The sequence below is a fragment of the Vigna umbellata genome, chromosome 6 (assembly GCF_029865625.1).
Source record: "Vigna umbellata cultivar VRB3 chromosome 6, Vumbellata_1.0, whole genome shotgun sequence".
NCBI classification, from domain to species: Eukaryota; Viridiplantae; Streptophyta; class Magnoliopsida; order Fabales; family Fabaceae; genus Vigna; species Vigna umbellata.
The window spans coordinates 12,782,310-12,803,752 of record NC_142170.1 but is presented as its reverse complement, the minus strand read 5'-3'; the positions used below and the strand labels follow the sequence as shown (position 1 = coordinate 12,803,752).

The following is a 21,443-nucleotide window of genomic DNA, read 5'->3' as shown; positions in this document are numbered from 1 at the left end:
TGACTGTGTGCAGTTTGTCTTAAAAAAGCAGCGGATGGGAAGCAGTGTTGGAGCAACTGAAAGATAAAGAAGAAGCAGATATTGACACGTGTGGGCTGTGTTTTAAATCGGATGCAAACCTATTTATATTCCTCTCTTTATTCTTTCTGGTCCGTCACTTCTCACTCTACACTCTCATCTCACCACAAACCCTAGTCTGTAATTTCCCATGATTCCTCTCCGTCTCTTCCACTGAACTTTTCTCAAATCTCTCGTAGAAAGACAATTATCGAATACACTCAGGGGCTGTACTAAAGCGTTGGTGATGGCGGCTTCCACCAGCCAGGTCTACATCGATGTAATCGAGGATGTCATGGTCAAAGTCCGAGACGAGTTCGTCAATAACGGAGGTCCCGGCGAGGAAGTTGTCAGGGAACTTCAAGCTGTAATTAAATCTGTTTTCATACTTTCAGGATTTTCTTTTTAATTCCTATATTCAGTAAATAAATTGGATTAGTGATGTTTATACATCTATTTCAAAGGCCTATTGATGTAGCTTGGAAAAAAATTGTTCTGTCTCGGCTGGTTCGTGGATTTAGGGTTTGAATTGGATCGATTGCTTTCTTGATGTTATTTATTTAAGTATTTTATTATTATTATTAAAGTGTTAAATATGTTCGTCATTTTATTCTTTTGTTTGTAACTTGTTTAGATGTGGGAATCAAAGATGATGCAAGCTGGCGCTGTGCTGGGTCCCATAGAAAGGTCTACTGCGGCTAAGCCAACTCCCGGTGGTCCTATTACTCCTGTTCATGATCTTAATATGCCGTATGAGGGACCGTACGAGGGGACCGAGGAGTATGAGACTGAGACTCCTACTGCTGAAATGCTTTTTCCCCCTGTGAGTTTGATCCACATAGTAGTTATAAGTTCAATTAGTGATGTCTCTTTTTAATGTTCTTGAATGAGTTAAAATTATTGGATTGTCTCTATGCACCTTTGAATGTGCAGACGCCATTGCAAACGCCAATTCAGACCCCTTTACCTATGACTGGGGATAACTCAACTTATAACATTCCTACTGGACCAAATGACTATCCCTCATCTGGAAATGATAATGGAAATGCTGATGGGAAAGGAGGAAGACCTGCTCCATACATGGTAAAGCTCGTGGCCCCGTGCTATATCATATAAATACTTCAATTTATCATGTCAAATTACCTATTTTCATTTCTTTCATTGTTATCAATCTCAAACAGTGATAAGCATTTCCATTATTCTAAGATGCAAATTGAATAATTTATTCATAACATACACATTAATGCTAACGTATTTATAAAATTAATCAGAATTTATGGCATATTCATAATTAAATAAAAGGTCACATGTTTTAGCAATATGCAAGTAAGCAACAATTGAAGGCACGGAAACAAAAAGGTTTAAAAGACTTCAAATTTTAAATACAAATCATCCTAAAAAACAAAAGTGGTTGGTAATCAGAAAACAATGTCCAGTTAGATTAAAAATTAAACAGTGGATCTTAGAAAACTATAGACTGGGAGCATGGAAAATTGAATGAAAGACCTATCATTACAAACTTTCCGACAAACAATAAATAAAGGATCCACAATTTTATGATACAAGGGTTGGCTGGAACATCAGTGTCCTTCCAATAAATACATTTAAAATAAAAACAAATATGAGTATCCTAATAATGTATAGATACAATCTTAAAATTTTGGCTTTATAGTTTAACTCAACCCAATAAAAATGACTTGCAAGGTGAAGACTACCCAAGTTTAATAAGGACTTGATTAGCTATAGGTGGGAATAGGGTTCTGTTCCGCTTAAATAAAAATGGGGTGGAAATCTAATATTATCCCAGCAATATAGCTTCAAATGGCACCATTCTGTCACCAGGGAAATACTGGCATAGATAGTTGCGATTTCATCCCAAAGTAGCCATAATCTGCATTGCTACAACCACTGCAAAAAGACTAATCTGCAACAGGTTACACAGAAGTAGCTGGTGGCTGTGATGCAGTGTAGCACTATTATTGTGGTGCTATAGCTCACAATTGACTACTATGTGGGAACCAACATCAAAATAGGAATTTTTTAAATTCTTAAAGAAGGCGTGCAAACTTTCCCCTTTAGAAACACTGAAAATGATGCTGTTTTGGGGAAAAAAAAGGTATTCAAAATGATGCCCGCCTCTTTTGGACACAACTGTGGGCATTATTTAAAATGCAGTACTAATCAAACTTAGTAGTTGCTCTTCACTGCTATAACGTGCTACTTATAACCTTGTTTAAATTTCTTAAGTGACTAAACTATTCTGTTTAAATAATTTTCATGAGCTTTTTTAAGATGTACATTAATGTTGTCTTTATTAATTTCTACAGCAACCTACTTCTCCTTGGATGAACCCGAGGACCTCACTTGATGTCAATGTTGGTGAGTGTCAATTAAATTCAGGTTAAAGTGTTTAGTCAAAAAGCTTTGCAATTAATGGTGTGTATTACTGTAGCTTATGTGGAAGGGCGGGATGAGGCAGACAGAGGAACTTCTAATCAACCTCTGACACAGGTAAGTGAGCCAGTTTGGTCTGATAGAATAATGTTTTCTCTGTTGTCAAAATTTGAAGAGACCTCATCATGGTCGACTTACTTTGTAAAGTCTGCACATTGCGTTACTGTTGTTGCAAAACACATTATAGGTATTTGTTTAGAATGTCAAGCCTGAACTTACTTCCTTCACGTTTAGATGTTGCTGATTCTTTAAAAAAATCCAGGACTTCTTCACTATGTCATCAGGAAAGAGAAAACGCAATGATTTGACTTCTCAATATAATGCTGGTGGATATATACCTCAACAAGATGGAGCTGGGGATGCTACTCTTGGAGATTTTGAAATTGAGGTATTCTTGTTTTTGTATTGGTCAGCATCATATATATCAGATGTTTGTTTATTGTTTGTAAGTGGTACTGTAATGATGTTACTAGTTTAATTTCTTATGTGTATCATTTTTGTTTCAGTTGTAAATGACCCTGATATTTTACTGAATTGGAGCAAGGATATTCTAGTTTTGTAATTCTTTTGTTATTTTTGGCACATGTCATTCCAATCCCTTGAAAGTGTATTGTTCTGTTTGGTAGTAAATAATGCTCTTTCTCAAAAGTGGGTTACCAATTGGTCGGGACAACAATGAGGGATTAAGGAAGGAGGGGGATCCCTTGCAGTGTAGCTACCTACATTGCATCTGTCAATTTTGAAAAAATATAGATTATGCAGAGATATTTTTTCATACACATTTGAGTATTGTGACAGTTTAGCATGAATACAAATGAATAATCATTCAACTGCATCAAAACTATGAAGGCCCACATCCCAGAACTTAGTAACACTCATTTGTTGTTGGTCAGCTGTAGGAATGGTTTAATACAGGGCCAAGGCTTAAGAATAACGTTCTTTTTTTGTTCTGTAAATTTCTACCTTAGGATTGATTTTCCATATTTTTCTGCTTGCTATTTATTTTGGGAACTGTTGTTATTTGTGTCTTCTTTTTGTCAATTTCCTGCTTGAATCCCTTTTTTTGTGCATTGGACTATTGTACAAGTAGGTAAGATCAGGCTAAATTAATTTTGTTTGCTAGGGTCTTCAATTGTAGTTATAATTTATAGTTGATTTTGTCTCTCTTTCTTGCTGTAAACCTATTCATGAGATAGTGTTTATCTTTGAAATTTTATATCTTATTTTCAGTCTTCTGCTGTAGTTTTTACAGCTTTTTGTGGCACTTTATTGTGAGGTCGATTATTCAGCTCTTCAAGAACATAGACTCTGATTTCCGTGTAGATGTACATATTCTAGGTTGAGTGAATTTAGTTACCACCAATTCACTCGGGAGCTGCTTGACAATGTTCTAGTGTTTACTAACTTCAGAAATCTGATAAAAATTTGTCTCAAATTTTTATTTTTCACAATTGTTTTACTGTCATCTCAACTTTCAGGATGAAAGTAATAATGGTTTGCTGTCGCAATGATCTGCAGTTTTGACATTTCCCTCATATAGCATAACTGAGAATTTTAAATTGCCAGCTTCTTGCCAATTCCACTCTTCTGAATATACATTTTTTTGTTGCTTTTTACAGTGTACGAGCGTGCATGTTATTTGTGTTAATTAATTCATTGACTTGCTTGGTTGATGGAAAAAGGATATTCAGTTACTAAATCCTTAGAGATCAATCTTCCAGGTAAATGGGGGGCACATCTCCATTAATGCACATCACACTATTTCGAAAGGGAAAATGCCAGCAGATTTGGAGAGGTTGACTTCTACAATTCCTCAACTTGATGGACCAATTCCATATGATGAGGATGTGCTTTCTCCTCCAAATGTGAGTAGTGTTATTTGTCCTGTCTCCTTCTGTCCCTTATATTTTTGGGAAAAACACATTCGACCACCCGCTTTTAGTTCTTGGTAGATAGACACTCGAGCTTTCTAATTTTGCAATTAATAACCACGTTCAAGGTCAGTGTTTCAATAGCCACTTTATTTATACTCAATGAGTTCTTATTCATAATTTGAGTTATTCTTTTGTTGCAAAACTATGAAAGAAATGGAACCTTGGAGATCATTTCAGTAAGTTATGTGTAGTGAGAAAAATCAGAGTTTTGAGTACTCCCATTTATACGGTTGTCTGTTTATGAGCTACTTCTTTCCTTATTTAACATTGATAAAGCAGAATGAGTGAAGCTGTAATCCCGTATTACTTTAGAAGGGATTTAAGGGATTATTATTTTTTTAATTCTTAAAGTGGTTGCAATTTGAACAAGATGGATAGTGTAATATACCAACATGTGTATAATTTGGAACATGAATTAGTTGCTTATTTAATAATGGGGATTGATTTGATTTGCCTAGCTGCCATACCCAAGCTTAATGATACGTTTGGTTCTTAAAAACTCTAATTGACTGGATGGACTGTAAAATACCACTTAAAGTTACTAATTTTTTAGTCTTTTAAATTCCATTATGCTTCATTTGGCACTTCCTCCACCATGTCTTGTGTTTTATCATCTTGGTTTGTTTCATCCTGTGGCAGGTATACAACTATGGAGAAGTGTTCAGTGAAGACTACAACATTTCTAATACGCCAGCTCCTCCTGGTAATTCCATAATGTGAATGTATTAATTATATTTTGAAGATTTTTACTGCTTATATATTCTTTATCTGTTACTGTAGCTGATTATTTTTCCTTTATTAATTATTAGAAGTGCCAGCTAGCACCCCTGCTCTTGTGGCTCAGAATGAAGCGGGAAATGATTATGATGACGACGATGATGAACCTCCATTAAATGAAGAAGATGATGATGATTTGGATGACATAGAACAAGTAGATGATCAAAATACACATCATCTTGTTTTGGCACAGTTTGATAAGGTAACAACTTCCCTACACTCTGAACTAGAAATCAAGGGATTTTTTATATGATGCAGCTAGTGTGGTTCAGGGTTGGATGATTATTCTTTCTAATATGGTCTATCTTGCCAAACATTTAGGTGACTCGTACCAAGAGCAGGTGGAAATGCACATTAAAAGATGGTATCATGCACATAAATAATAAGGACATTCTCTTCAACAAGGTTTGTCACTGTTAAAGGAGAAGAAGTAATGTTATTTTCTACTTTTCCAATTTAATTTATCATCAAACTGTCATATATCTCTGCAGGCGACAGGAGAGTTTGACTTCTGATTTTGTTGGAGATGGTGCTTTCTTGAACCATGATTCGGAAATGTCAAGAGTGTTTCATGATCTTTCTTTGATTATAATTAAGTGAAACATTCAGGAAGAGAAAAATCCTTTCACCCTTTCGAGACTGTTGTTTTCATGTTGGCCTCCTGTACATAGAGAATGAGCAATTTTTGGCCTTTACCTGATATTAGAGACTCGGGCATTTCCTTGAGCCCCCCATTTGTAGTATGTGGTTCCTCTAGTTCTGTACACTTGGGCGCTTTGGTTAATTTAAGAATCCTTTGTCTGATAATGATAGTTAATTTTGGATTGTGGTTCTCTCAGGCTTAGCTTTTGAACACTAAAATCGGGGCGTTAATGTTTAGGTCGCAGGACTCAAGTTCGGGATATTGACATGAAACTTTAGACGGTAGAATAAAGGAAAATCTAACATTGGTATATTAAGGTTTACAATATTGTTTTCTACAACGTTGTCATGTATATGCTCTTCTAGATCAAAGACCGACTTTAGTGTGTAAGTGGTTTTCTTGGTATAAGGATGTTGTGTGCTTGTGATACCTTCTGAAACTATATTTCTTTATTGGTTGATTCACAGATCTATTTCTTATTAAGAACTGCAATAATTTTTATTCATTTTCCAATAAGAATGTTACACAATGCCTTACTAGCTTTTTTCCTCGAATATGTTATGCACACCAGAAGAATGTCTTAATCCTAATTGAAGTACAACTATTCTAGTAAAAAAGTAATAACGTATATTTTTTATAGAAGTTATTTTGTTTATTTTTTTATTCATCGAAATAAGTATATAAAAGTTTTTCGATTTCTACTAATCTATTTCATTTCTTTATTTATTTCACTCCACTTTCAAACAAACACAAACAAGCATGCATAAATGATATCTATAAATGTATATGATTGTACCGTCATTTTTCTCGTAAGAAAATTAAAAGTAATCCTAGAAAATGCAATATGCCAACCATTTTAGTTCTACAGTCATTTGATAAGAAAAAACATTTGCAAAATTCTTCTTGTTTAAGTGAGTCCGTATGTTATCATAGAAATGGAGATAATCTTATTGTGTAGTGAATTAAAATGGTACCAACAAGAACCCTTTTTAGAATAATAAAAATACCATATAAAGTGCTCTCTCTGTCTCTGAAAAAACAAAATATATACAATAATAATAGAGTAATATAATTATATATAACAAAATAATAAAGATAAAAATATTAAAATAATAATATTATTATTATTATAACGTAATATTTAATTAAAATAAATTTATGACAATAAAAACAGTTTAGTTATTTTATAATTTTTTTTTCTTTTTGACTTTCTTGTTTCCGCTCTTCATCCCAACACAAAAGTTTGTAATCTCTAAACCTTCTGTATTTTGTCTTTAAAGATTTTATCGGCCATTGAGACATGGCAAGGCTGTTTATCAGACCACACAAGCAGCTTATTTATGTCTATTTAAAAGAATAATAATAAAATAACACATTTATATTCATTGACATATGTTATAAGAATAAAATAGTTATAAAAAAAGTAAACTTTTATATTTTTTGAAAAGAAAAAAAAAGAAAAGTAAAAAATGGATAGTATGTAAAAAAATTTATGTATCTCAAAAGTATTATGTCTCTCTGCAACAATAACAAAAAGAAAGTAAGGACAAAAAAAAATTGTAGAATAAAAACTAGTAATCCGATAGACGAAGATATGGAAAAGGCCTGACGAAAAATTATTGAGTAAATATATCTTGATAGTTTTGTTTTTTTCTTCACCCCAACAGATTACAGAAGAAGAACAATAGTAAAGACTACAGTATAAGAAACTTTAACACTAACTGCATGCATTTGCAGTTAAATGGAATACATCTGAATACAAATAATGCATAATCTCTAATCGAACCCCAAGATGATGCTAAGTAAGATCATTATTACTATCCTAAAAGCAGTGAAGTGCAGCCTCAGCTATTTTTAAACAAGAAATAACATAAAGCAACCCTTAACAGTGGTGAATAATATATAATTCACTAGGCATGATTCACGAAGACACAATGCTTTTGGAAGAAGCTACAGAAAGATGATGATGAAGCATGGGGAAACGAAGCCATAGCTGGATGCTCCCAACCAGTAGTCCTATCCTGATTCATCATGCCATTGTTTTTCTCAGTATTCTCTGATGTTCCAACACGAACAGTGATGTCGTCATATATTGGCTGATGGGAAAACATAAGTGGAGACAACAATGGTATAGCCTTTGAAACCTCCCCAAAAGGGTTAGAGGGTCGATCACAATGAACCTTATCAATGTCAAGAGATGCAGGTGCCTGCTTCTGTAGCCTCGTACTGCACCCTTCTCCTCTTCTTCTCATCAACCTACCTTTGCATTCCATTTCCATCAATATAAGCTTTCTGATTTGTCTCGGTTTGCAACCAGGAACGATTATAATTAATAAGCTCTATAAGTTGATTCCTCTTTGCTCGAGACAATAATGATATCAACAACGTGTACGAATTAGTGTCATGCAAGTTTTTACTGGTGCACTTGTAGAGATTTAAAAGGAATGAAGGAGAAGAAGATAGAGCTTAGCCTCAGAAACAACTCAGTAACAAAACGATACTACTTTTGGGTGGTTTGTAGCTTTTGTAGGAGCATATGTCCCTTTATTCCTTCGTTCGTTTTTTTGTTTTTTAGTTTATTGTTCAATGTTTTCCTCCGCAAGGTAAGGACCAGAACAACATTGCCAAACAATATCCCTTTATAGAAACATTACAGCCATTGTTCATATATGTATCTTAACATTTTCAACAATATATATATATATATATAGGGGTTTGCTAACGCGCGTACGCCTGTTTTTCAGTTGGTACATTTTAACAATGTGTACCGGATTTTAGTAGACAAAAATATCCTTATATATCATGGATTCTAAGTTTTAAGGTTAAGGGTATTTTAATAATTTTCATTTTCAAAACTTAAAAAAAAAAAAAAAGAAACCCCCAAACCCTTACTCACATCTCTCATTCCTCTCAATCCTTTCTCTTTCATCTCTCTCACTCCAACCTTTTCTCTGTCATCCCTACTGTAGCCCCAATTGAAAAAATCAGAAACACTTGCCTTTAAACAATTTGTCTTTCTAAAGAGTTGAGTCATTGACATATTCACCTTCTTGAGGCAAAGGTTCATTCAAGATCTCTTCAATTTCACCATCTTCACTAATTTCTCTAATTTCATCATCTGCATATGTTGAATCATCATCTCTAAAAAAACCCTCCAGGCCAATTACCAATTCTTTCGGATGTTATTATGCTTGTGAAAATTAGATAAAAGTAGATAAGACAAAAATTATAAAATAAAAACTCATTATAAAATCATTTTTTGTAAGAAATTGTTTAACAAAAAGTATTTCTGATTTTTTCCAGGTCAATTACCAATTCCTTTATGCTTGTGAAAATTGGATAAAATTAGATAAGACAAAAATTATAAGATCAAAATTCATTATAAAATCATTTTTTTGTAAGATTGTTTAATGACAAGTGTTTCTGATTTTTTCAATTGGGGCTACAGTAGGGTATTTCTGATTTTTTCAATTGGGACTAAGTAGGGATGACAGAGAAAAGATTGGAGTGAGAAAGATGAAAGAGAAAGGGTTGAGAGGAATGAGAGAGGTGAGTAAGGGTTTGGGGGGTTTCTTTTTTTTTTTTTTTAAGTTTTGAAAATGAAAATTATTAAAATACCCTTAACCTTAAAACTTAGAATCCATGATATATAAGGATATTTTTGTCTACTAAAATCCGGTACACATTGCTAAAATGTACCAACTGAAAAACACGCGTACGCGCGTTAGCAAACCCCATATATATATATATATATATATATATATATATATATATATATATATATATATATATGCATGTAACTAATAATATTTAGTTGTCTTCATGAGCTAAATATATCAACACATTTTATTCTACCAATTTGCATGCATTTCTGATCCGATGTTGTCAAGAGATTATATTTATTTCATTTGGATTTAAATTGTGATTAACAATGCTTATAAATGAAATATTAGATAGAAAATTGATATTTTAACACACGTAATTTTTTTATATTTATTTGACATTACTTTTTTTATTTATTTTTACATAAATTCATTTTTTTACAATCATTTTATCTTATTATGTGTATCAAATTAATGTAAATATCTTTCATCCTATTATTAATTTGTTCACCCTAACGTTTAAGTGTTCCTTCTTTATGTAGTATTCATTTTATTCCTTGCACGAATATATACTTACTTTAAGAAAGAAAAAAGTTATATATGTTGATATACTGCAAATTATTATAGATATTTCAGGGTACAAAGAAAACTCTATAAAAATGAAATCTATAACGTATTGCAAGAGTTAAGAAATGCTATATATATAAAAATTATGTTAAATGTGGAAATTTTAAATACTTTTTTTTAAATTGTCGTTTTTACAATCACACTTGTAGAATTGTCATCTTTTTTTATATAAAGAATGTTGTTCATAATTGATAATTTATTAAATATCATACTATTGTTAAAAAGTATAATATTATGACGTGTCCTAAAAAAATCATAACTTATTCTCACTTAACTATAATTTTCACTCCCTTCCTCATTAACTCTTATTTCGCATACTACAATCATGGAATGATACTTGAATTTAAAATAATATTAGTCGGCTTTAAAACAAATATAAATAATTTTATATTATTGTTTACTTTAAAACATAAAGTTTCAGTGAAAATTAACATATTTTATTTTATATTTTAATGTATAGTAGTAATCTAATATTAATATAAATCTTTAACATAAATTAATTAAAATATTTAGACGAAAATGTTTTTTTTTATTTTATAAATGAGAATATGTTATGGGGAATTTCTCTCTACACAGTATTGTAGTAGACAAAAGTAAATAAACAAACTTCCCTACAAATAAGTTAAAAAAGTTAGATAACAGAAAACTTTATATATTAATGTATTGGACATTATTTAGTTTTAACATTAAAAAAAAGTTATTTAATTTAGTTTTCTTATCTTTTTCACTATAAATACTTATGAAAAGAAAATTCAAACATGTTTAAAATATGTTTTTTATAATTAGCTAATATTAGATTATTAGAATAAAAAGAAGAAAAAGAAACACAGAGGAGTGGAAACAGTAAAATGTGGGAATGGAAATTGAAAGTCCAACAGAAAATGGATTAGAGAGAAAGAAGGCCCAAAGAAGATTGGGCCCAAAGTGAAGATCAGAAAAGGGGTGGAGGTGGCGGTGGTAGTTGCGCAGCAGAAAGAACGATTTGGAAACGAAAGGACAGAGTCAGTTATGGGCGGTGCATTGTGGGGAACGCGCGTGATGGAGATCGTGAAGAAGCATGACTCTGGAGGACTCCTTTGGAAGCGAATTAAACTCACCACCACCAGAAAGGCCAACGCTAAGAAGCGCCTCCTCCGCGTTTGGCAGGTTTCCATCTCTCTATATCTCTCTGTTCTTCCTTTTTAGGGTTTCTTTTCTTCTTCTTCTTTCTCGATAATCACATCTCTCTTCTTTCTTCTGAATTCGTTTTGAAGAATGAAGCTGTCTTGAAAGCATGTTCTCAATCATCTGCTCCCGCTCCTGCCACTGCCAACAACTCCTGAAGGACGCTTGTTTCTCGTCATTCAATCCATTTTTCGCTTCAAAACCAATTTGTAACCCCCAAACATCCTACTCCATTTCTGCCTTTATAGACTGTTTTGTAATATGTGGTTTTAATATATTGCTGACATATCTTGGTAGTTATTCTTACTGATTTAGATTCTAATGGTATTATTACCGTCTTTTCTTCCAGCCTCGAAATTTTATTGTTTTCAATTGAGTAACTTTCTTTGATTTTATAATCTGCTCTGAGGTTTCAATTGACTAACGATGAATCATTAGAAATAGTATTGCTGGAAAAAAAACAAAAATTATAGTTCATTTAACCAATTAATTTATGCATACACCAACACTTAAGTGTGAGATGTTTTCAGAAACATAGAGCGGCCGTTTATTTGATTTATGCATAGCTAATAAAAATATTCACATATGAAATAATATATTTATTTTGTTTTATTCCAATCAAGATATTCCAATGATTATAACATTCCATACAAAACATACTCAAACTCAAATACGAGACTTATAAGTTCTAAAAATACCTGCGAGTTCATTTTCTTTTTCTTTGAATGCATAAAAGATCAAACAACACATCATATATAGGCAGCACATTGTTATCTTAACTTAGTAGCAAAATCGACAGTAAAAGGACTTCAGTATAGTAAATTTGTGCAGTGTTTTCCTTTCCTTTTATTCTATTCTTCAGAAGCACTGACCAAAAAACAAATACATTACCGATAAAAGAAAATTCTATTCGTCAGATATCATATACCACCAAGCACTAAGCCATAAAATCAGCCAAAGTAGCAATGACAGCACACTGTTTTTCTGATGAATCCTTCTATAAATTAGTAAAAGTTCACGGTGCACACTGCACTCATTTCTGTGGATAAATGGTACACAGTTTATTCCATATATTGAATTTTACAAAACATTGGAAATGACTTTTCGGGTCTAGTTATTATTATATACATACACAAAATGGAAAAAAAGAAAGCATGTAGTCATATACAAAGTTGCATGAAGGCGATGCTTGGAGAACTTAATTTGCCTGTAGAATTCTCCCACGGTTCTCATCCTCACCAACTGCAAAATATACTGTGATATCACATGAATATTGTGGATTTTATGTAGTGACAAAAGAGCTTTGCATGAAAAAAAAGATGATAGTATCAAACAGATATGATATATAGGATATATGGCAGAACGGTGCATTTGTAATGATAGTGTTTTACCTTGTTGAGTTTGTGATGAAGTGCGTGTAGTAGGAATTTTGACTCCATATTCTTCTGATGGCTCCTCATTCCCGAGTAATGAATTTACAGCTCCTCTCACCTTGTCCATCATGCCTGAATTACTTGGACCATTTTCTCCATATGTCACCTGAGGCTGAGATTCAGTTTTTATATCATCCCTTGGCTCTGACTTGCTCATTGAATAATCTTTGGCCAAAGCACTCTTTTGGCCTGTGTTTTTCCCTCTCAATGAAGCAACTGAGAAGGATGATGATTTTTGCAATGGAATCATATTTGTGGCATCATTCCCTTGTTCAGACCTGTTCGTTGAATAATCTTTGAATGAAAGAGTCTTTTGAGTAATCTTCCCACTCTTTGAAGCAGATGAAGATGACAAATCTTGCTTTGGAGACTCAATTTTGGCATCACCCTCTTTTTCAGACTTGTTCTTCAAATAATCATTGACTGAAGCAACGTTTTGGCTTGTATTCTTCCTACTCTGTGAAGCAGGTGAGGAAAATGAATGTTGCAGCCGAGATGATGAAACAGATGAATTTTGGGACGGGATGCTGTTGGCTGAAAGCGACCCTGCAGCATAGGCAGGTATCATTTTCTGAGCTAAGGTTTCAGAGTCGTTGGATGAAGATGCTGCCACTGTCGTTGCAGTATTAGGTTGAGTTGTTGAAGTGAGTTTGGGATTGACAGCAGCACTTGGCTTTTCTTGATCTTCCTGCATTCCTAGTTTGACAGCGTTGTGCAAAACGTGCTTCTCAGATATTACTGGATTTGCTCTTGGATGTTGCCTTGCATTTTCTTTGTATGTCTCAGGTGCCTGCTCCGATTCATACACTGAAATGTAAAATTTACTCCCAGTAAGGATTTGTAAAGAAGAAAGAACAAGTCCTTGTGAAAATGAATAATAAACAAAGGGGCAAGGAGAAATTATCTTATGAACGATCATATGGTCCCTATTTACGATTTCATATCATATAAATATTAGCGAGGATCATTCATTCTGAGACAATATAAAAATTTGTTGAATGATGTGTATTAATTACTGGGAGCTCCAAGGTATTCAGCGTCGTCTTCTTCTTCTTCTTCAATTTCTTCCTCCTCCTCTTCATCCGCAAACCTAGCTCTACTAGAGGGTGTGACATTGTCGTCCTCTATTCTTTTCTTGCTGAGGCTGTTGCAAAATTTCCGGGCCTTTTGCTTCACTTTGGTGAGGACTGATTTCTTCTGATAGAGGCCTTGGTCTTCTTCCAGGTCCTGTTGCTTCATAGGAGAGGAAGGGGAAGAGCTAGTTGGTGACATCCTAGAAGAATCCCCGGCTGCACCTGTAATCACGGGAACTTAGAATATGATTTTGGAAACAAATCCTTCCACACCATTGAAAGAAAGAAAGAAGAGAGAAAGAAAGAAAGAAAAAAAATGTACATTTGCTTGTGTCAGGAGGAGAAAAATAACAATAATTTGATAGAGTTTATGATATGTGAAAGAATCCATAATCAACACTCAATAAATTTTCTCTGGCCTACCCTTCACATCCATATCATTTTCTTTGATATACAATCTTTCTTTAATTACCAGCGTTTACAAATGCATGGTTTGAAATTCAATTGTTTCATGGCGGTGACATGCCCTTTTGTTTGTAACTAGCTTATGTAACATAATTAAGCTGTGTCTAAAGCTATGATATATTCTTGAATGTTGAGAAATTAAAGATTACTTCGGAGGAAATGTTCCACACTAGCAATGCTGGTAGGACTCCTTGCAGTATCAATATGTTTGTAAGTACGGTCAGGCATTTTCTCTGACTTTTTTCTTCTTCCCTGTATTCCAATTTGCCTCAGATTTTTTAATAACTCTGCTTTTATATTTGTTCTTCTATGGTTAATAAATAATAGGCAGAAATTTAACACAGAATGAAGAGTGGTAAATCAATTGGTTCCGCAGTTCTAGCACACCATGGACATATATTTGAGGGCTTATTTTCTACACGTGGAGACTACTAGCCATTTTTCTTACTGCTAAACCTCTCAAATTATCCGTTCCTGGTATAGAAAGTTGACCAGACCAGGATAAGAAAAATTGTTGGTGCCTCAATATCAACCCTATCTCAGTCATCAAAACTTTTTCCTTTAGTCTAGCCTTATTTTAGTATACCTTCCTTCTACTCTCCAAGTCGTTATGTAAACTAAATATTGATATATAGTGCTGTTGTGACAAAATAACTATAATTGGTTGGATGGAGATTATCTATAATATGATAATAATTTAAAGGGTTAAATATGTTTTTAGTCCCTAAACTATTGACCGTTTCTGGTTTTCGTCCCTCTTCCAAAGTAAGGTACAATTTAGTCCTCAATCTTTAAAAAACGTTCGTTTTAGTCGAAAAAACGAACGTTTTGAGGACTAAAACGAGGACTAAAAACAAAATTTTGAGGACTAAAACGAACGTTTTTCTAAAGAATAAGGACCAAATTGTACCTTACTTTGGAAGAGGGACGAAAACCAGAAACGGCCAATAGTTTAGGGACTAAAAACATATTTAACCCTAATTTAAATATATAAGAATATATTAGTTAATAGATTTGCTAAGTAACAATTTTATTTAAATCTATTTTAGGTGTAGGTATGGGTTTTCAGTAAAAAATAATCCATGTTATACTTTTCTCCAATCCTCTCAATGTAGTTTTCCGTTTTAGTTTTAATTTTAAAGTTCTCTTAAGTTGTTAATACTCATTTTCTAATTTGGAGCAAGTAACAGTAAAGTATTAAATTCACGGTAAATATAATTAATTATCTCTTTATCTCTTTATTTTATTGGATTTGGTTTTGAAATGAATAGAATTTAATTTAACTGAATGATTGACTGATTCAAACTCTGATGTGCTTTTATCATAAATCATTCTCTCAATAGCTGATTAAACAGTTATATAATACAAAATCTATTAATAGTTTTTTTATATTGTTGTTAAAATGTAATCAAGTGTTATGTATTTATAAAAAATTGATTATTATATAATTAAAAACTTAGAAAAATTAATTTATAATTATTAGTATTTTTATTATAATTGATTATTTCAAATAGTATAATTTCGTAGTTATAATTACACACATTATTACATTAGAAGATATACAATTTTTATTAAATGAAATTATTGATTTTAGTCCTTATTTTTTTCACTTATATTTATTTTATATTTATAGAATTTGTAGTAGAAGATATACAATTTTTATTAAGAGAAATTGTTGATTTTAGTCCAAATATTTGTCATTTACATTTGTTTCATATTTATAGATGTATTTAGTTAATAATGCATTAATACTATGTGTATATGACACACAATGATAAATACATAATTATTATTATGTGAATTTTAAATTAAAATGATATATGTTAAAGTTATTAATATAAAAAAATTTAAATTATTATTATTATATAATTTCATTAATAAATATGATAAAGTAATTCCGCCTACAGTATTATATAATACAGGTTTTATATTTTTGTATCACTAAATTGTAAAATGGTAGTGAGACATGTAGCCGATGGATGAAGAGATATATAACAACACAGGGGAAGGAAGAGAAAAGAAAACATAAAAAACCAAACCCATCAAAAACCCTTCTTCCTCACTCCATTTCTCTCTCTTATCCAATCTGTCACCTTAAACTCAACAATGTCGTCCTTCACTGCCTCTAACAACCTCAGCACCGCCATTCTACCCTCTCGCCGGAGAAAACTATCTCCATCTTCTTCCATCAAATGCAACCTTTCACCTTCCAAACCTAACGATTCAAATCCCTCTGCGCCTGCTCCGCCGCTCTTCAAAGCCATCGCCATCTCTTCCGCAGCCTCCATTCTCCTCCACTGCACACCTCTCACCCCCTTCCTCTCCAACCCCCTCGCAGGCGGAGGGAACAGCGGAGGCGGCGGAGCCGGTGGAGATGGAGGATGGTTCGGCGGAAATGGAGGCGGCGGCGGAGAAAACGGAGGGTTCTTGTCTAGAATGTTCGCTGCTATTGCCGACGAATCTCAGTCTCAGGAGTGGGATTCTCATGGTTTGCCCGCGAACATCGTTGTCCAGTTGAACAAAATGAGTGGGTTCAAGAAGTACAAGGTTTCCGAGATCATGTTCTTCGATCGGAACAGGAGAGTGAAAGTGGGCTCTGAGGATTCGTTCTTCGAGATGGTTTCGCTGAGGCCTGGTGGGGTTTACACGAAGGCGCAGCTTCAGAAGGAGTTAGAGACTCTCGCAACTTCTGGCATGTTTGAGAAGGTTGATTTGGAGGGGAAAACCAACCCTGATGGGACAATTGGGGTTACCATTTCGTTCAGCGAGAGTACGTGGCAGTCTGCGGATGGGTTTCGCTGCATCAATGTAGGGCTGATGCAGCAGACAAAGCCTGTTGAGATGGATTCGGATATGACTGATAAGGAGAGGTTGGAGTACTATTTGAGTCAGGAGAGGGAATACAAGAGGAGAATCGACAGGGCGAGGCCGTGTCTCTTGCCGAGGTATGTGCACGATGAGATTCTTGAAATGCTCAAAAGACAAGGCATGGTCAGTGCTAGGTTGCTGCAGAGGATCAGGGACCGAGTGCAAAAATGGTACCACGATGAAGGCTATGCGTGTGCTCAGGTGGTTAATTTTGGGAATCTTAACACCAAGGAAGTTGTTTGTGAGGTTGTTGAAGGGGATATCACCAAATTGGATATTCAGTTCCAGGATAAGCTTGGCAATGTTGTTGAAGGGAACACTCAAGTGCCAGTGATACAAAGAGAGCTTCCTCGGCAGGTATATATTGTAGGAGATATGTATGCTTGTGTTGTATTGGAGTTTTCTGGTTAATTGGGGTAGGTTATGAACGTTTGTTATCTGTGCGATTGATGTGTTTGGTGTGATCGACAGCTACTTTACACGATTATCTTCCTGTACAGGATACAGTGTTGGAGATTTCACTTCAACTAGTTATATACTAATCAAAGTGTGTGCTTAGGGAATAATCTTCACTTTTAAAAACCAGTTTCATAAGGTCGAGATAGACCTAAACCCAAATTCTAATGTGGAATATAAAGTCTATCCTCGCTATTGTTGGTGTGCCTATCGAGCTGTTAATCCTCAACTTGGAAAGGGGTGTTGGAAATTTCACATTGACTAGCCATTACATGACCCTTACATTAGAAGTTGGTTTTGAGAGGTCTAGTTTTAAGCCCAAGTTCTAATAATTAGCGTATTATGTGTTTACTAGTTTGTTCCGATATTATTCCTTCTGTTTGGTTTTTGTGTTGTTTTATCTGTTCATTGATTTGTTACTAACTTCATGGATGTTTGTGTTGGATTCACAGCTACGACCAGGTTTCACTTTCAACATTGAAGCCGGGAAGCAAGCTTTAAGAAATGTGAACTCCCTTGCTTTGTTTTCAAATATTGAGGTGAATCCAAGGCCTGATGAGAAAAATGAAGGAGGTATAATCGTGGAAATTAAGTTAAAGGAGTTAGAACAGAAGTCGGCTGAAGTCAGTACTGAGTGGAGTATTGTCCCAGGACGAGGAGGGCATCCCACCCTGGTATTTATTTGTCAAACAAATATCAATTCTCTTTAACAAGTGATGAATTATTTGTGTCCAATTAATTTGTTTACTTTCTATTCAAATTTGTGTAGGCTTCACTTCAGCCAGGTGGTACTGTTAGTTTTGAACATAGGAATCTGCAAGGGCTGAATAGATCTGTTAACGGTTCTATAACAACCAGCAACTTCTTGAATCCCCAGGTAGGTATCCTTGAGCTTGTCCTATGAGTTCCTTAATTTGGTCCTGCCAATAGGTGCTTAGTGATATTGGCATCGGTATCACAATATGCCCTATTTATTCTGCTTCAGGATGATCTTGCATTTAAGCTAGAGTATGTGCATCCATATTTGGATGGTGTGTACTATCCACGTAACCGTACTCTCCGTGTAAGCTGCTTCAATAGCCGAAAGCTGAGTCCTGTGTTCACTGGGGGACCAGGTGTGGATGAAGTGCCCCCAATTTGGGTTGATCGTACTGGTGTTAAAGCTAATATCACAGAGGTAACTTCATTGGTTCTTTTCAACTATATGAACTTTGGGTTGGCCATTTGGGTCATTGGTAATTTTCACTAATTATTTTGTCTTGTGCGCCATGCAGAATTTCACACGTCAGAGTAAATTCACCTATGGACTTGTAATGGAAGAGATAACAACACGTGATGAAAGTAGTCATATATGTTCAAATGGTCAAAGAGTATTACCGAGTGGAGGAATTAGTGCTGATGGACCTCCAACCACTCTCAGTGGTACTGGCATTGATCGCATGGCATTTTTACAGGCAAATATCACACGGGATAACACACGTTTTGTGAATGGAACTGTTGTTGGAGACAGAAATATGTTCCAGGTGACTCTACACTCTGCCTTTGTAATTATATACATGGATAAATTACACGTTCCTATCAATTTTGTGATATTCAGAAACTTTCAAAAAAATTATATTTCTTTATATAAACCATGATTTATATTGATCCAACCATTAAGTTATAACTCTATATTACCTTGGGTGTTTGTCAAAATTAGACAATTTAAGTAATCAGGTGAATCTTTTTTTTTTCTTTTAAAGTATATAGTGTCAAATTGAGGTATATCAATGGAGTATTAAATAATTTTAGATTAATATAAGATTTTGTTGTATGATTTATATTTTTCTTAATAATCTTAATATAATATATGATTTAATTATCCAATAAAAAGTTATTAAAATAGTAGATCCCTTCCCATTTATATATGTATGTGTGAAGATGCTCTTGGCATTTTGTTTTGCCAATACTGAGCTTGACTTTGGTGGGGAAAGAATATCCTAAAAGTTTGAAGACAAAAGGATGCAATGTGCATCGAGCAGGGGTGCAGAGCCTATAATTTCTATGCAGGTGCCATAGTGTGTGTAAATGTATTTCACAATTTTTTAGCTTATACATTTTATATTCTATAAGTATGATTTGGCCTCTATCATTTATTCCCTTTGGGCTTGGGAACACCACACTGGCACGTTTTCATGGAAACGGAATCTGCCAGAGTAACATCCTCGTAGATGTAACATGGGTGCAAATTAAATGACTTTTTTTAGTTTCTCTTCTCTTTACCACTTTTTGTTTTTATGTAATTATTTTATATTTGTCTGGTAATTTATATGGGTGCAAATGAAATGACTTTTACCACTTTTTGACATAATTTATTATTTGTCTGGTAGTGCTATTTTTCATTGACCGTTAAGTAAACTTGTCTTACTAGGAATAAGTGAAAGCACAGATGAGTTGAAGATGTTCCAAGCTTTTTTTTTTTTTATGTTTAGCTAATCTAGGCTAATTAGTGCAATCTATGTTAGAAGGTGATATGGAGGCTAGAGTTATTAGGGAGCTGTCTTTTTCTTCCCTTAAAGCAGTTGTTTTAACCAACAATTAAGCCTTATCCCCATAATTTGTTGTTGGATATGTGGATAAATCAATGCCGTAGAGTTCCATCCATAACACATTTTCAGCCAAACCTTCTAGTGCAAACCAGGGAAACTTGCTGTACCTTTGAGCACAATATATTGGTGTTTTCTGAATTTTTGAATATGTTATGGCTATGTTTTCTGATCATGCATTCTTAAACATATGCAAACTACAGGTGGATCAAGGCCTTGGCATTGGCAGTCAATTCCCGTTCTTTAATCGTCACCAGCTAACTGTGACACGATTCGTCCAGTTGATGTCCGTGGAAGAAGGCGCTGGTAAACCACCACCACCAGTTCTTGTCCTCCATGGCCACTATGGTGGTTGTGTAGGTGATCTCCCCAGCTATGATGCCTTTACTCTCGGGGGTCCCTATTCTGTGAGGGGATACAACATGGGTGAGATTGGGGCGGCTAGAAACATCCTCGAGGTAGGAACGAGAAGACTGGATGCATTTTATGATTCTCAATGTTGATTTTAGTTTTGTTACTTTTTATGCTATCCAGTACTTAGAGATTATGTTTAACCATCTGTTTTTTCTGCAGCTTGCAGCTGAGTTACGGATACCTGTTAAAAGTACACACGTGTATGCATTTGCAGAACACGGCAACGACCTAGGGAGTTCAAAGAGTGTGAAAGGGAATCCTACAGAAGTTTACAGGCGACTTGGTCATGGGTCGTCTTATGGTCTTGGTGTCAAACTTGGTCTAGTCAGAGCAGAATATGCCGTTGATCACAACTCAGGAACTGGTGCATTATTTTTCCGTTTCGGAGAGAGGTTCTGAGGTGCAAATTAGTGACATTAGTATATTGCACAGTCGGCTTTCTTCTTTTGGTTAGTGGGGTTTGGAGGTTATAGAATACTCAGAAGTTACGTGTACCAGACCAGTAGACTCGCTGTTTTTGTTTGTTTCTCATAAAATTGGTAGAGGGTTCTGCGTAATTATTACCATGGTCATGAATTGGATTTTCTTTTTGCGGCTAGTCATCAATGCACAGTCCGTGAGAAAAAAATGGATCCTAATATTCTCTTAAATAAATTTTTTCTCTGTTAAATATGATTGTCTGTTATTTGAGGTTAAAAGGTTGTTTTTTTTTTTTTTTAATTTAGTTCTTGGAGGATTTTTCTTGTGGTTTAACTTGTACTCCCAGTTTATTAAAAAAATGATGATCTTCTTTATGGTATTATATTTAAATTGTAGTTGAAGCAGGATAGATGTAGAAGTAGTTTCATTATTTTATAATTATGTTCTGTACATGAACAAGTCGAGTCCATT

The 21,443-nt window shown here is 34.2% G+C and overlaps 4 protein-coding genes across 4 annotated transcripts; 3 read left to right on the top strand and 1 right to left on the bottom strand.

Moving 5' to 3' along the window:
• The first annotated feature begins 141 nt into the window (after positions 1-141).
• Positions 142-6,055, top strand: LOC124825189 (transcription initiation factor IIA large subunit-like). The gene is made up of 11 exons (XM_047297741.2): positions 142-424; positions 692-880; positions 991-1,140; positions 2,385-2,436; positions 2,510-2,568; positions 2,774-2,899; positions 4,233-4,376; positions 5,085-5,148; positions 5,255-5,424; positions 5,544-5,627; positions 5,714-6,055. Exons 1-11 carry the CDS (start codon positions 305-307, stop codon positions 5,735-5,737), a joined length of 1,182 nt encoding a protein of 393 aa, XP_047153697.1. The 5' UTR covers positions 142-304; the 3' UTR covers positions 5,738-6,055.
• A 4,992-nt stretch (positions 6,056-11,047) lies between these two features.
• Positions 11,048-11,606, top strand: LOC124825187 (uncharacterized). Its single transcript, XM_047297740.2, has 2 exons — positions 11,048-11,240; positions 11,348-11,606. The coding sequence occupies exons 1-2, from the start codon at positions 11,103-11,105 to the stop codon at positions 11,414-11,416; spliced, it is 207 nt and encodes a 68-aa protein (XP_047153696.1). The 5' UTR covers positions 11,048-11,102; the 3' UTR covers positions 11,417-11,606.
• LOC124825162 (uncharacterized) lies at positions 11,519-14,457 on the bottom strand. The gene is made up of 3 exons (XM_088093518.1): positions 14,379-14,457; positions 13,708-14,001; positions 11,519-13,498 (listed from the first exon to the last, which is right to left on the bottom strand). Exons 1-3 carry the CDS (start codon positions 14,455-14,457, stop codon positions 12,369-12,371), a joined length of 1,503 nt encoding a protein of 500 aa, XP_087949644.1. The 3' UTR covers positions 11,519-12,368.
• Positions 14,458-16,233: 1,776 nt separating this feature from the next.
• On the top strand, positions 16,234-21,222 carry TOC75-III (translocon at the outer envelope membrane of chloroplasts 75-III). Its single transcript, XM_047297739.2, has 7 exons — positions 16,234-17,454; positions 18,006-18,227; positions 18,323-18,430; positions 18,539-18,730; positions 18,828-19,076; positions 20,342-20,596; positions 20,712-21,222. The coding sequence occupies exons 1-7, from the start codon at positions 16,336-16,338 to the stop codon at positions 20,949-20,951; spliced, it is 2,385 nt and encodes a 794-aa protein (XP_047153695.1). The 5' UTR covers positions 16,234-16,335; the 3' UTR covers positions 20,952-21,222.
• Positions 21,223-21,443: the final 221 nt, after the last annotated feature.